The following is a 16,522-nucleotide window of genomic DNA, read 5'->3' on the forward strand; positions in this document are numbered from 1 at the left end:
AAACATGCTTGAACCTTTAGCGTGAGGCACCTCAACCGTCATGGAGTTTTTATTAAAAAAATGTAAGTAACGCATGGTATAAATATAAATATATTTTTTAATAGCAATTAGTAAATAGAATTAATAAACGTTTACTCTAAAAATTGAAAATAAGTTCCTGTGTACAAAAACATAATTTGGTTAAATGGTATTTAAGAGCTGGGTGTGGGTGAATTGATTGGGCAATTTATTAATTTAACTAATTTCCAGGTTTCCACATGAAAGGCCTGGAGTAGATGTATAAAGAAGTTAAAAACCAAAATGCCGTGAATAAATAAAAAATACTGTGAATGCTAACAGGGAACTATTTTCAAGCATTTGATATGTTAATTAAGTTACCAACTTGTTTAATTTTAAGGCTTATTAAGGCTTATACATAAATACAACATTTAGATCACGGTTTAACAAAAAAGAACATTTTGATAGAAACTACTAAATCCTAAAAAGCGTATGGACACCATTCTTAGATTCAGGTAGCGTAAGTGGGGCAATGGCGAATCAACTGAAATTAAGGACTCTTTAATCTGTTAACGCATGGCTATTTTACGCACTCAAGAAAGCGAATTGCTGACGGTGTATATTAAAAAAAAAACTTACGAAACTATTTTACATGGTAGATCTTCTAGGAAAGCCTGTATATTACTTCCTGCATTCATATATTCTCCAGTTATTTGAAGTGCCGTGCCACCAGATTTTGGTCCATATCTTGGTGAAATCCCAGTGATAGATGGATCGACAAATCGGTAATGTGTCTTGGATTCTCCCCGATAATCTTCAACCTTAACTGTAACCGGTCCTTGGCGAGGTTCCTTTGTACCAGGACCATCAACTATACATACAATTTGTTTTGTTTTTATGTACAAATGCTTGTAAGGTTGGCAACTGATCCCCGCTATGCTAACCCCTGTATATATATTGTCAAATGTTTTTCCTAAGTTAATTCCTTGAATGGTAATATTGGTACCTCCCTCCCAGGGACCCAACTCGGGAGAGAATGAGGTAATTTCAGGATTAGGGCAAGTTTGGCTCCTATTTAGCCAGACTGCGGAACCTACTTCGCACTGATCCTTAACCTCGCATCTATCAGAACTTTGGCACCATCCGCATTCGTACTTTTCCGAGAGAGCTAAGCAGATACCGCAGTTGTCTGCCATGTCATGGCAACGATATATCACAACTAAAATATAAGAGCATTACAGTTAATGAGATAAAAAAAACTTAAATTGGACTTAAAAAACGCTAATTAACCAGATATGAGAACTACGTACTGTGTATGTTGTCCGGGTTATCCAAAGGCTTTGATCCACCCCAAATTACGGCAAAGGTAGCAGTTATATTAGGTGCTCTCGATGAATAGGAGAACTCCATCGAGTCACAGTAAATAGTGTCTCCGAGCAATTGGGCATTAACACTAGTGACCCTGCCTTCAATGTTAAATTGACAAACAAATCTCGTTTGAACAATAAATTGTCCAATAATATGAACTTTTACTTTTATAGCTTTTTTAATTCCTGAAGCCACTAAAATCTCCGGAGTATTACCAACAGTAGAGTTAATAGTAGGACAAAATGCAGGTCCTGACCTGTAGCTTGGACCAGCTCGCTGAAATTAAGAAAATTTTAAAACCTAATTTTTGAAAAATATATTTTGAGATAGACTTACGCTAACACCAGTTACAAGAATATCATTTCGACAATTCTCAGCCGTGTCATGGGTACATCGATGTCCATCAACGCACCAATCACAAGGGAAAGAAGAAGAAACACATTGTGTGCAAGAGCTGTAAGTATTGCAGTCGAAAAATGTGAAATTCGTTGCAACAAAGTCTGGACCCGATGTCATCCTTACTGAAAGCTTTGCTGTGAAGTGGTCTAAAAAAACAATCAATTATTTGCATTCTAATGACAAACCAATTGGCGTTTTCTTACGTTGACCAGGAGGTATAGAAGGTAAAGAATCCGTTCTTGGTGTGGTGCAATTAACTCCAGAACCTTTTCGCGTGGCATTTGTTACTAGAGTTTTATCCAAAGCAGTAAATGCACATAAAAAGTGACCGCTGAGACTTGGAAGATTATCAATAACTAAGTCGAGCTACAAATAACGAATGTTAAATATAAAATTTTAAAATGATGTTTATACTACAAACCGTTCTGGCTGTGGTCCTCTGTAACTGATTGGGTATAACCGAAGTTATGGTAGTACAACGACCACTTTTATAACTAATCCAGTATAAAGGGTCTTTAGCAGCGTCTTGACAGTCTGATCTTAGGCTGCATCTGAAAATAATATATGCTTATAGATCTAAAATGTTTTAAAAGGTGTAAGAAGTATCAAAAATAACACATAACGTAAATTATACACAGTGGAATTTATGTAATGTTAATAAAAAAACTGAAAATATAAGTAACATCAAATTAATACGTATATTAAACTTCAGTGTAATTAAAAGACACACTAAGGTAAAACTAAAATAATTTAAAATGTGTTAATTTTTTTGTGCAAAGACAAGGAACCGTTCATGGTTAAGATAGAAGAAATAAAAACTTTATGTGAAAGAGGAGAAAGTGACACGTAAAAAACAAAGAGCCAGACGTGACTGTTTTATTTGTCTTAACTTATCCACCGTGATCAAGTTGCAAAGGATGAATTTCTATCCATGACAGAGAATCTGCCCGCAAAACAAACTTACCCGCTGACAGCAGTTTTAAGACTTTCAATTACATGTCCCTTATTTTTACCTTCGGCAAGGAACTTTTTAAATTAAATTTGGTGTCAAATAATCCGGTTTCAAGTTTTCTTCCTGCTGAAAAGGGCCCCTTAAATCCTAATAAATACCGTCCTAAATCTGAATCAATATCTGGAAAGATAGATATGATAGAGCTTGCACCTTTACAAAAGCCTGTTTACTCGCTTCGGTCCGTTTGAACTTAAAACGAGAAATTATAGTCGTAAAATAAAATCAAAACGCCTTTAAACATCAGGGCCGTAATACAAACTATAAAAAAAGACTTCTGTGATAGTTTGAATGTTGTGTTCTATTTCTATAGATTATAAATGAACTGATATTTAATAGAAAATGTATAATCTGGATATACACTGAAATTCAAAAACAATCCCAAATGGACCTTTCCAAACACTCATTTGTTTGTAAATCAATGAAAATTCATCCCAATCAATCAATTCAAGAATTTAAATAATACCTTGTAATACAAGCTTTTCAGGCAGAAATGTATATTATTTTGAAAATGATTTTTGAAATGACTTTTTGATCGAACATAAGGTTTCGCACAATGTAGGTAATAAATTTGTGATCTTTCACATAGTTAAAAGTCACATACACATCATTCAAATAAAACTTTTTAGGAATTGGAAAAGAAACACAAAAGCAACTATACTTGTATCAATAAGCATGTATGGGTCAAAATATTCACAGTAAACCATGGCTGCGCCAAGCAGCCAAGCGCTGCGTTGCAACTACACTAGCCAGGGAGCCATTACTATGTTAAGTAAAGATTCAGACAGAATTTGCAAGTTAATAATAATATAATAATATCCTTTATTTGCCAACAAAATCGTATACAGGACGACAAAGCAACGTCATATAAAGAAGGATCTAGCTCCCAAAGGATACATTAATTTTTCTTATCTAGAATTCATAGAGGCAATAGCCTCATATAAACAAAATTTAAAATAAACATAAGTTATAATTATTATCTAAAAGTAAAAACATTTAATCTGCAATCAGTGGTAAACAGCTTTTTTAAATTGGACTTTAGATTCAATGCTTCTAATATCAGCTGCTACCTGCTGATATTAGAAGCATTGAATCTATAAGCCCTGATGGCCATATAATGAGAACCTCTTTCATAGTGAGCTGAATTATGCAATGGAATGCGGTGATCGCTTTTATGTCGTGTGATCACAGTCACATCCTCAGCGTACATTGCCTATTCTCAACAAACAAATGATTGTGTTTTTTCACGAATAACACCAAAGAAGAAAAGTATAAGGAGGGAAGGGTGAGTATTTTTAGTTTGCTGAAGTAAGGTCTATAGGAAGTTCTGTAGGTCAGGCCCAATAAACAACGAATGATACGCTTTTGCATTCCAATTATATCTAGAGCTCCTCTTGCTGATCCCCAGAAACAGATACCATATTGTAAGATCAACTGTACCTGTTCGAAATAAAATAGGCGAAGAGATACCTCAGACACTACATCCCTTAATCTTCTAAACAATCCGCACAAGCTAGCTAATCTGGAATAAAGGTTTTTAGTATGTTTCTCCCAATTTAAATTGAGGTCAATGTGTACTCCTAAGAATTTAATACTATTGGCTACAGGAATTGACTGCCCACCAGACCACACAAGTAGAGATTCTGAGACAACAGTGACCTTCGAAAAATTAATCTCTCAGTAAGAACTCTAGTAACTCCGTTTTACTAGAGTTCAAAGACAACTTACGGTCCGGACACCAGGTCCTCATGCGCTCCACTGCGGTTGTGTCGTTGGCGAATTGACAAATCATATCAGAAGGGAACAGCTCAGGCAAACCATTGACATAATATAATAGGAAGAGCACAGGTCCCAAGATTGAGCCCTGAGTCACACCTCTTCCTATAATTTGGGAAAACGTTGGTTAGCCGAAATGTGTCACACAAACTATTTGTTCTCTTTGCTCTACATATAAACTGAGTAATTTAGATGCTGCACCCCTGATGCCATACTGTTCCAGGATGTCCAGCAGGAATGGTCAACTGTGTCAAACGCCTTAGACAAATCGAAATACAGTCCAGCTACTCAAGAGCCTTTCTCTCAAGATCCTCCATGATATATTGTCATGCACTAAATGGCCATTTCCGTCGATCTTTTGGGAACGAATCCGTATTGTTGTTTATTTATTATTTGATGGTAAGTTAAATAATTCATAACTATTTGATAGATAAATGGATGGTAATACGGATACCGGCGGAAAGTTGGCAATATTCGTTTCTTCTCCCTTAAAAACAGGTACTACTTTTACTCGCTTAAGAGCAGAAGGGAAAACTTGGGTAGCAAAACTCTCATTGAATAACATTGGAAATGGGTCCGGCTAAGTGAATCCCCACTAACTTTAAAACGAATTCCGGAATTTCATTCGCGCCAGAGGAAAATTTATTTGGAAGGTTCATCAATATCTTAAAGATATCCTGAGAATTAACAGGATTGAGAAATATGGTTGGATAATCATTATGCAAGTCATGTATATTGGAGTTACAGCTTTGTTGATGGCCAAGAGTAAAATGTTTAGCAAATAATTAAAGCTGGGTTTTCAATGGACTGACCATCTTTCCTTAAAACAATATTGTTGTTAGTTTTATTTTTACCTGACTCAGATTTTATGATTGACCATGCCGATTTTATCTTGTTTTTTGAATTTTGGATTTTGTTATCATTTATAGACTTTTTATAAGAGGAGATGTAACATCGATATTGTTTCCTTTCACGTTTGTATGTAACGAAGTATTCCCTGGAATTAGTATATTTGTACCAAACATAGAGATCTTTTATGTAGTTAGAATATCTTTTTATCCAGGTTGGCTGCTACATAAACTTTCTAGTTCTAATTTTAAGGATTTTAAAAGAAGTATGTATCATTTAGAAAAGTCATTAAAACCAAAACATACATTGATATAAAAAACATACACGACTGGCCAAATATCTTTCTTGGATGCCGAAATACCCGGGAAAAAATTATAGGCAAAGTCTTAAGTTAGAGAGAGAACAACAATGCTTCACCAATTCCACGTTTTCCCACTTGCACTAGTCGCTGAGAAGAAAAATGTATTTTTGCGTGGTAATTACACTCGGGATTGATCAGGCGCCGAAACATTAGCACTAATCCTCTCTGCCTTTTTCCCTGTTCAACTTAGGTCGAAACAGGAAAAATTCTGTTGTTCTCTTTTTAACTTGTTATTTTAAGTTAATACTTTGATTTCCATAACCAAAATATAAGTTGGCCAGACGTGCATAGTGAATATGGAAAGAACAAATTACAAAACCATATGGCTAAAACTCATAAATTATTTGCTTTTCATCCACAATTTTATAGAGTTATATCGGCCGATAATTGAATAAATAATTTATAAAGGCTTACTTATTTTCTAATGAACACCATCCGCAGTACGGGTCTTTTACTCCCAAACACTCCATACAATTTCTGTAGACTGTGCATTCTTGAACTTTCACTTTTGACACCTGCAAGAAAAAAAACAGTTAAAAAAATAAATGGCGTACGCATTACTATTTTTACTAATACGAAAATATATAATTTTTTATAACATTTGCTTACATTATTTTATAATCATATTATATTTAAAAAAGAGATGTACTTTAATACAACAAATGCGTTTAAAGCACCATAATGGTAAGGTAAATCGAATAATAATAATAGTAACAATCCAATTCAGTAATAATTCGTCATTTGGCTTTAAAAGCGATATGAACTCCGATACAAATCATGGCCGGTGACTGCATCATTGCAGTTCAAACTTCCATATTTAATAAATCTAACTTGACTGTGACACATATTTGGATTATTCGATATATTCGTTAAACGACATAATTTGTCAGCTTGTTGTATACAATTGACGATTACATTCTCAAACAATTAGAATAGGATGAGTTCGAAAATGCATGCTCTCGTTAATTTTTTAAAGACAATTAGTATTATTAAGACGGTGGGGCCTAACAAGTTAAATAGTAGTTATATTAACCTATCGCGATACTCACTACACTATTCTATTCTTATAATATACCTAATGTTCTACAGATTAAAAAAATACCTTGTCCTCTGAGATGCGTAGATGAAAGACTACTAAATACAAGACATGAAATAAAATATTCACTATAAATAAAGCGTGGTTGACTTAGTGCATTGGATAGAAGAAATATAGAATAGCCGAATGTAGCTTTATAACAACCATTTCATCTGAAAATAAGCTGGATAAGCTGAATTTTAAGCTGCTGTACTCTTAGATTTGAGAATACAATTACTTAATCTTCTCCTTTCCCCAGTCGTGCTATTGCGCAACCGAATCACAGTTATCAAGATATTTTGTTCAACCTGTACTAGGATTAAGAATGAATTGTAACGTTCTTTTAATTTTTTTTATATTACTGTTATTAAACGATAATAGATAAAAGATAATATTGGGTTTAACATCTTGTAAGTTGGACGTTGTGTTATACAGAGCTCAATTTGTCAATATAGTTGAAGCTAGTTTTAGGCACTAAACGTACAAAATGGTAGTTTCTTAGGAGTTAGACTGATTTATGAAAAAAATACCCAACAAACATTAAAAAATTATCTTCCAAACTTTTATTATCTAACCAAACTGAGAAAAAATCGGTGGACGTATAAAGAAAAAGTAAAGAGTAAAAAATATATGTGGTAATAAAAGACATTTTATCAACTTAACCTTTGGTAGGTCCAATGGTTGCCTAAAGTGTCACACATTTTTAATTTTCCATCTTACTTCGTCAAAAAAATTGATGCAACTTGAAGCGATTTATCCGCGAGGTCGCAAAGTTAACTAATATTTCATCAGGTTCTATACACAAACTTAAAAAAATATGTTTTTCCCCTACAAAATTCAAATGCTTCAACCACAAGGAGGAGATTTTGATAGGAGAATTGAATTTTGCAAACTGATGTGCCAGCGAATTGACGAGGACCCGTATTTAGTAAACATCTGATTTAGTGACGAATCAACTTTTTTTCTAAAAGGTCTGGTAAACCGGCATAACTGTAAATACTGGGATAATAAAAATCCACACCTTTTTCGAGAGGGTCATACTCGGTATCCTGAAAAAATTAATGTTTATGGACAGGAATTTATGGTAACAAAATCATTTTTTTTTGGAAAAAAATTGAACTGGACAAATTTATTTAGACCTTTTCGAAAATACAATATCAATCGTCCAATCTTTGGAAAACCAAGTGGATGAAAATGGTATCGGAATCCTAAACGAAAATAATTTGTATTTTCAACAAGATGGAGCTCCCCCGCACTACGCTTTTACAGCTTGAGAGTGGCTTAATGAACAGTTTCCAGGGATGTGGATTGGCAGGCATGGTGTAATTGAATGGATTGCACGGTCGCCAGGCTTAAGACCACTAGGTTTTTTCCTTTAGAAGTATTTAAAGAGTAAAGTTTATAAAACCTCACCTAAAAATAATAATGATTTTAAGGATCGAATTTCTCGCGAATTTAGAGATAGTGGAGAAACGCTTGCCAATATTCGTGAGAAATTTCAAAAAAGACTATTATTGTGTCGCGAATAACGGAGCATATTTTGAGTACTTCTAACAAAATAAATAAATTCTGTGTACTGATTAAAATGTTTATTTTTAAACACATTTAGACATCCTAACTGTTTATAAGTCTATAAACTTAGGATGTACATATATAGGATAGCCATTTGACATACCAAAGTATGACGTCGATAAAATATTCATTATTACCAGACATTTTAGCTCACTATTCGCTGGTACGTTAACCGATTTAATTTTGTTTTGCTACTGACTTGATGATGTGTTACACGATGGGGGTGCAAATTTGACATATCAAAGGGAGGTTAGCTGGAGGTGATTGAAAGAAATTTGTCAAATATAGAATTAAACGTCCGCCTGTATATCTTAATTAACGAGTTTTTATTTAAAGAAGTTATTAAGGGTGGTTCGTTTTGAAATGAAAGCACTGTATACAAAAGACTGACTTTCCGAAATTGTGCAATATGCCTGATTCTCCTAAACTTTAACACTTCAATCACTGTTATTCAAAAAAAACTTGGAGTCGTCGCTAAACATCACGTGATTATGGTTTGCTGATCCAATTAATATGTTCTTCTGAAGATAAGTGTTGTGAAAAGCTACCTTCTATTATCTGAATGTGAGACATACTTTAATATGGCACAAAGTTGTAGAAACTTATCAAACTATAGACGCTCTTCCACGACCCGAATAAGACTTTTTTCTAATAATTTGATAAAACGCAATCTATATGTATGTGTGAGATCCATTGTATGTCTTCATACATTTTTCAATTTTTGTAGTTAAATCTCAACATTTTTAAAAGAATAATATATTAGAGATAGATGACAATAATATACGTAATACAACGTACTAAGGTACGTAAAAAAATATGACAATGCAAATTCAAAAGCAGTACCTAAGCAGAAGTAAAATACCATATTTCAATTATTAAGGAAATGTGGAGAAGAATACACATTTCACCCACCTTTTCACATTATAAATAAACTCCAAAAAATAATCTCCAATAAAGTTAAGTTATGATTTTAAAAGTGTGTTCCATATATGTAAACGAGATAAAATGCATTCATAAATGATAAAAAATACTTTTTCGAAAGTTTAAGAAAAGAAAATCACAAATAAGAAAAAAAACAATGTTTCTATGCATTTACAGAATAATTTACTTCTAAACATATCTAAGACTAATCTTAAGATTTTTGGAAATATAAATAAACTTGAAAATATTATGTCGATATAATTGTCCATACAAAACCTGAATTTATTTTTTAATACGTTTTGTTAAGACTGCAAACAATTTGGAGATTTTGTCGATTGGAAAATTTATACAAAAATAGTAAATGGCTTTACGATTGTGATACAATAATAGCTTTATTTTAGATTATTCACTTAAACGTATCTTTTATTATTTGAGCAGATTGAGTTTTAATAAATAATAATACTTTTTTTCTTCTATCGATTTTTTTTATATAATAATATTAAATAATGGAAAACACTGCCAACCTCTATAGGTTATCCTTGGAATTAAAATTTTAACGAGTTGTTTTTGTTTAATATTTCTTTTACTTTGAGACTTCTTACTTGTCATATTTGTTTACGGTGTATATTTTTTTCTTTCGTAATATATTTTGGTTTAGTGAAGTAGATTTCGCAAACTAGACTATGGCTAAATTTTCATTGGTAGGATCTACCAAATAAACGATTTTAATGTATATTCGGTTTCTCTACTATCATGCTTCGATGTAAATTAGATTATGAAATTTGGAAAGTATTAGGAACGAAAAGCTGAATACAAAAACGGTAAACACAGTTTTGATAAAGCAAAGGAGGAAGAAAAACAAGTATATTATCTCACGCTTATCTGCAACCCCTTGGACAGGGTGAGATACACCCCTAAAATCTTAAATATAAAGAAGGGTCAAGTTGATCGTTCTATATATCATGTCAGCAACGTATAAAGAAAAGAGCAATGGATGCAAAATAGAACCTTGCGGGACAGCCGTAGGTAGATAGAGTGTAGTAACTTGATTTTTTGATTTTGATTTTTTTTTGTCAAAAAACAATAGCAAATAAACCAATACAAAATACCTACGGTTTGACATGTTTAGGATGTTCAAGAGACATGTCAGTATATTGATAGGCATAATTTTGAACATTTAATTAAATCATAATAAAAAAAATTTAAAATGTGTTTTCATTTATTATTTTTATTCATAAACAGAGAAGAATTTTCTAAAATTTTGTTTGTATCATGGGAAGCATTTTTCAACAGCTTCAACATTATGTATCTCACCCTGTCCAAGAAGTTGCAGATAAGGATGAGAAAATATGCTTGCTCTTGTTTCCCCTTCATTTTATAGACACTGTAATTTTTTGGTTTTTTTATTCAGTTTTTTGTTCCTAATACATGGCCATTTCAAGTTTGTCACTCTATTTACAGGGTGTCCAGAAAGTCAACGATAATACTGAACATGCTGATGGAGCAACTCATAAGAACCCAGAAAAACATAAAATGACCTTAGTAAAAAATCGATGGTTTTCGAGATATTGGCACGTTAGTGGAAGTCACCAAAATCCTACTCTTGGATCAGATTTTCGATTGTCACGCCTTAAAAATAGATATTTTTTAGATTTTTTTTAGCTTTGCAACACTGAAGTCATTTTACTAATCAAAGACAAACATTAAACTAAACAGCCAAAACGTTTAATAGGACATCTATTCTAAAATGAAGTATTACTTATTTTTATTTTTAATACCTCGACTTTCACACCTCATACTGGACGAAAAAATTGTACGGCAACCTGGCTAATACCTCGTTAAGTTGGCCTCATTTAACCTACTTTTAAAATTTCCCAATATGTTTTAAAAAACTGTTTACTGATATTATGTTTGTTATTGTTTATTTGTTATTAAAATTAAATAATTAGATAAACTTTAAAACTTTGTATTTTTAAATACATTAATAATTTATATTCTCTGTACTATTGTTCTACAGGTTTAGTTGAACACAAATGCGCATTCTTTGTTTCAAATTTTTTTATTTACAAATATGCGTTGTGTGAAAACTAATTAAGCTATGAAAATGGATGCTGCTCGTCGGATAATATCTATGTCGGATATTTTGCATTGATTGAACATTATGCATTATTCAGGAATTATGACATCGGCCCTATTCGAATAAAGTAATATATTATTAAAATGCAGGTCTCCTCTATATAGGTATATATATTTGAAGTCATTACTTATTGTTGCTAATCTAGCTCTTTAATATAAATTTAAATTTCAATCTATCGGGACATCACGGTTTATATCTAGTTAAAGCGAATAATATTTTTTATTAATTTGAAAATACGATCATGGTCGTGCTTATCTATACAGGGTGTCATTGAAATGGTGTAAAAAAAATCGGGTGGTAATAGTACCGCTAAAAATAGTAAAAAAAGATTCTATAAGTATAGGGCGAAATTTCTTTACACCATTTTAATGACACCATGTATAAAAACATACCTGTAGAAAGTTATAAGGAAATGCAACCCACCAAATTTAAACGAATTGCATCAGCCTCCTAAGTAATTCTATTATTTTACACTATAAATCTTAATACTGTACTGTAATTTCCCAAAATCAATCTCTCGATGAATTTACGTTCTGCTATATAAGAATATACCAAATATTCCGGACTTAAAATAGCCTTTTGTTCGGATATTCGGAAGTGGAGGCTGATCTGGCAGATCCACCAGGCGTGAAACATTTAAGGGTATAAAGTGTTATCGATATATAAAAGGTCTAAGCACGAACATAAACGTGGTGCACCAACATCTGCAAGCAAACATACCTCACACTTTAGCTGTAGCAAAGACGAAAGTGAACTCGAAAACAATGAAGATTCATATGCTGTATCCAGGACAGGACCTCCACACCCGATTTAAGTACAACTTTGGACTTGCCGTCTTCATTAGAAGGGGCATACGTTGGCAGCGGGAACAAGTTCTGGAACTTCCTGGGTTCGATGTTATGTGGTTTAAAATAACAACCGACAGTCAAATCACGAGACCAAGAGTGTGAGAGAGTAAAAACTTTATTTTACTCTCAAGACATGTTTTCCTCACGATATTAGCATCTTCTGGAGAAAATTAAAACTCAACTAAAACTACTTAAGATGTATACACAAACAGAGCAAAAATGCAACGAAGCATAACCGAACAAATCTTAACCACTAACTAAACTATACAATTGAGTATAAGGGATTGGACCTTTATCCTTATTAAGAATGGTCTTTTGGTTTTTGAATAATGCCAAGGTTTCGTATGCATCTAGTTTTCTATTGATACTACTGGTTTAAGTAATTTTCATTTGTCAGTCAAATTGGTTCAGTCAAACTTGACTTTTCAACTCTTCCATATTCCACAGGAGCTACATGTTTTTTAATTCTGACATTAAATGATCTTCTTGTTTGCCCTATGTACTTCTTATCACAAGTTGCAATTAATCTCATATATTCGGGATCCTTTTCATTGGTCTTTATTTTATCTTTTGGGTTTCCTAAAAGATTATATATCAATTATTTTTAACTTGGCCGTATTTGAAAGACCTTTTAAGAAAAGTCTTTTTCTTAAAGTTAAGTCTAGGGCTAGGGCTAAAGGGCCTAGGTCTTTAAAAACCCTATCAAAGCCTTTTGTCTAGATAGGATCATATGGTATTGCCACGAAAGTGTGCAACGTCGTATTCGACAAAAGCAAATGCAATATTGAAAATTTTGTAGAAGGCATTAAACATAATAATCACTTAAAATTTGATAGTTAGGTAGAAAAGAAACAAATACTTTCAGATACATAACTAGTGACATACCATTGTTTTCATAAAATGGCTAGCATGCATATCTTGGTATATCGTTTAATCTCATTTCCTTTTAGTAATAACAGATTTAATAAAGAAAAAGTAAAACAACAAAAATGCTGCTTATCGCAAATGTCAAAACCGAAGCCCTGCAAATCGTGTCAACTTTGATGCCTTGACAAATGCGTGCAAGCAGACACTCGAAACCTGCAAAAAACATATAATGAGAGAGTGAAGAACAAACTTCTCATTTACTCAAATGGATCAAGATCGTTCTGGTTCCAACCGTAATGAACAGGCCAGACTTGCTGGGGCAAATGTTCGTATCAGACTCTACCATAGACCTACACGGAAAAACACCTTTGCCCAGAAAGGCTTCTTTGATGCCAAAGATAGTATTCTCTCACATAGATCTTAAAAAACTTCTCAACAAACATTAACAAGGATGCATAACATATTAAAAAATTATGCGGTCGTGCGGACACCACTATTAGGCAAACTGTTCTCTTTCATACAGAAGAGGTCTCTTTCCTGGAAACTAAAAATTTGAGCAGATTCACCCAAAAAAGATCGTGCCTATTAATTACCATCCGATAGCTTTAGTCCCGGCAATCATCAACGTAATAGGGAAACTTGTCAACTAGCAAATTTTGAAATACCTGGAGTCCACCAACATTATTAACGACCGTTAGTATGGTTTGAGAAAACATATATCTGTTGGCATATGTCACGCATGTTTGGACCGAGGCTATCGAGAAATCCGGTGAATCTGGTGCAATAGCTCTGGATATTCCAGAGGCATTCGATAAGGTCTGATATGATAATGATATCTCTTAAACAAATTGTATTCTTATGGTTTGTCACCAACTCTCGTTGCTTGGCTCGGAAATTTCCTCGAGAACCGATCCATAAAGTTTATCATTGATGGACACATTCTACCCTCATCTCACATCTCTACCCTCTACCCTTTTCCTGTTACATTTTACCGACCTTCTCGACTTGTAATCCAATTTACAGCTTTGCTGATGACAGTATATTAGTCTCTTCCTTCATCCTTCAAGTCGCCCAACCAGACTACTTCAGCTGACACCCAGTGCCAGAGGCGTCGCCAGGTAACGACTATTATTGTCGACCTTAAAGTCATTTTGGAGTGGGGTGAGTGCAATCTGATTGAGTTTAATGCAGGTAAGGCAAAGGCGGCTGTATTTACAAAGAAAACTGCCTCTGTGGCCCCAAGCCTTATTATGTTCGTGATTACTTTTACTTTGCCGCTGTCTTCGGCAGTTCGCCTGTTATGTCTGGAGGTTGCAAGCAATATGCGTCTTGACATGATCATGTAGCGGAAATATCTAAAGCGGCTTTTCAAAAACTTGTGGCTCTCTTTAAAACGCAAAGGCTGTATACACCGCAACAGCTCTTGATGATTTACAAGGCTCATATTCGTCCACACAACACCTCAACTTCGCTCACCCACAAACACGCATTGAAGCTGCTTGATTCCATCCAGAAAAAAGGCATACTCCTTATAGGATATCAAGAAATAACTAGAGGCTTGGACAGGGGAGGCACAGAAGGATGGGAGCTGATGTGACTCTGTTTTATCGATACCATCACGGTAAATGCGCTTTCGAACTGGCCCATATCATTCCACCTATTTACACAAGATCTACTCTATAAGAAGATGCATCTCATGAATATCCAGTGCATCTGCAGACGCCTAGAACGTCGCCATATCGGAACTCTTTTTTTTATGGAGCAGTGCAACTCTGTGGAATCAATTCTAGTGTAATCCGTAAAGAAAAATTTTCAAGAATTTATTTATTTTTGTTTAATCTCTCATTTATTTTGTAATAAACTGCCAGAGCAATAACATTTTTAAAACTATATTCACCACAAATCACTTTATGGGAAATCCAGAAAGCGTTTTTTAACAGTAAAACAATCTTTACAGCTCCTATTAGCTTAAAAAGCTAAACTTAACAATTTATAAATAGTACCTAAATTTAACATGCAACACTTGTATAACACTGAATATACCTCTATGTCTGCTTATAGAAATCATCTAACAAACAAAGCTTGTTAAAACTTTCACCAAAGTTTTAACAAGCCTTGTTTGTTAGAAGACTTCGGTGATCTGACAACAGAGTGCGATGGGTAGCCTCGGCTACTGTACGTATAAATGCAATAATTGTGTCATTGACACTGTTTTTAGAAATCTAGCGAAACAGTTTATATTTATAGCTGTTTTTGATTTTTTTGGACTGTTTTTTTAAATTATGCAGTAATTAATAAATTTCTATCAACTTGAATTTATCCAAATATGTTTTACAAAAATTTTGTTTCAGGATTTGCGACTGTAAGTCGTTTATTTTCGACGGTAATTGTGTTTCATATAATAAATTTCCATGTGCTCGCATATTGAAATAAACATCTCAAATTTCGGAATAACACCTGAGCGTATACCAACTTGGTAAATATGTTTTGTATTATATAGCTCACAACTTTTGTACACACTTCTAATAAGCTCTAATTATAAATTGTTTCTGCTTTAATCCGAAATGACCATTCAACTTTATGTCGGTCACTTCGTTGGATCAGTGGTACTTTAATACTATCGTTAAGCCATTTAAACGAAAGGAAAATATATTTTAAATTAATTTCATTATAGTTATGTGAACATGAATAATAAAAAACCTTATTTACGTCAACGGGTAAATTAGCGAATTTTCACCGATTGCTTCTAGCTGTAAAAATATTGGTATGATGTTCAATTTTGTGCTTTCTTTATTTTTGGGTTATCCTAATACCCTTTGGATAAAATAAACACATTTTTAATTGCTAGGATTTACCAAATAAGTGTGCAAACAATTTTTTTTTTATACGATTTGATTTAATATTTACTCTCCATGCTATATTTGTTTGATTCAATTTGGAAACTTGTTATATTTCGATAACTTATTATAATTGAGGATTGAATAAAATTTAAATAATTTTCATAATAAATTTTCTCAAGCATTTTTGCCAATAAGTTTCTAAATAATTTTTAAAAATTTAGAAAAGTGGAAAATGGCATATAGCAACTTTTCATCACTTGTGTAGTAGTGTTTCTGGTTATTCGTTTTTAATTTCGAAAAAATACTATTTTCAACTCTTTCGTTTCAATCTACTTGGCACGCAATTTGTGCAACAGCGATAATAACGATTATTCTTAAACCAATATGTCTAACATACAGTGGAATAATTCTATGATAAATTTATTGAGGCTAAACAGAATAAAAGATGGAAAAAACATCTATAATACTCATTAAAGTAGGCTTTTTGGATGGCCTTTACCTGC

General features: G+C 33.2%; 1 protein-coding gene across 4 annotated transcripts in view; it reads right to left on the bottom strand.

Moving 5' to 3' along the window:
• The window catches only part of LOC126748496 (plexin-A4), a 536,890-nt gene that overhangs the window by 11,209 nt on the left and 509,159 nt on the right, over positions 1–16,522 (bottom strand). For all 4 annotated transcript variants that reach the window (XM_050457763.1, XM_050457764.1, XM_050457765.1 and 1 more), the window contains exons 5-10: positions 6,174–6,274; positions 2,186–2,315; positions 1,968–2,130; positions 1,702–1,910; positions 1,308–1,641; positions 637–1,216 (exon numbers count right to left, since the gene is read on the bottom strand). In XM_050457763.1, coding sequence (XP_050313720.1) covers positions 637–1,216; positions 1,308–1,641; positions 1,702–1,910; positions 1,968–2,130; positions 2,186–2,315; positions 6,174–6,274 — 1,517 coding nt within the window. The remainder of the gene's footprint in view (positions 1–636; positions 1,217–1,307; positions 1,642–1,701; positions 1,911–1,967; positions 2,131–2,185; positions 2,316–6,173; positions 6,275–16,522) is intronic.

The sequence above is a fragment of the Anthonomus grandis genome, chromosome 22 (genome assembly GCF_022605725.1).
Source record: "Anthonomus grandis grandis chromosome 22, icAntGran1.3, whole genome shotgun sequence".
Taxonomy (NCBI): domain Eukaryota; kingdom Metazoa; phylum Arthropoda; class Insecta; order Coleoptera; family Curculionidae; genus Anthonomus; species Anthonomus grandis.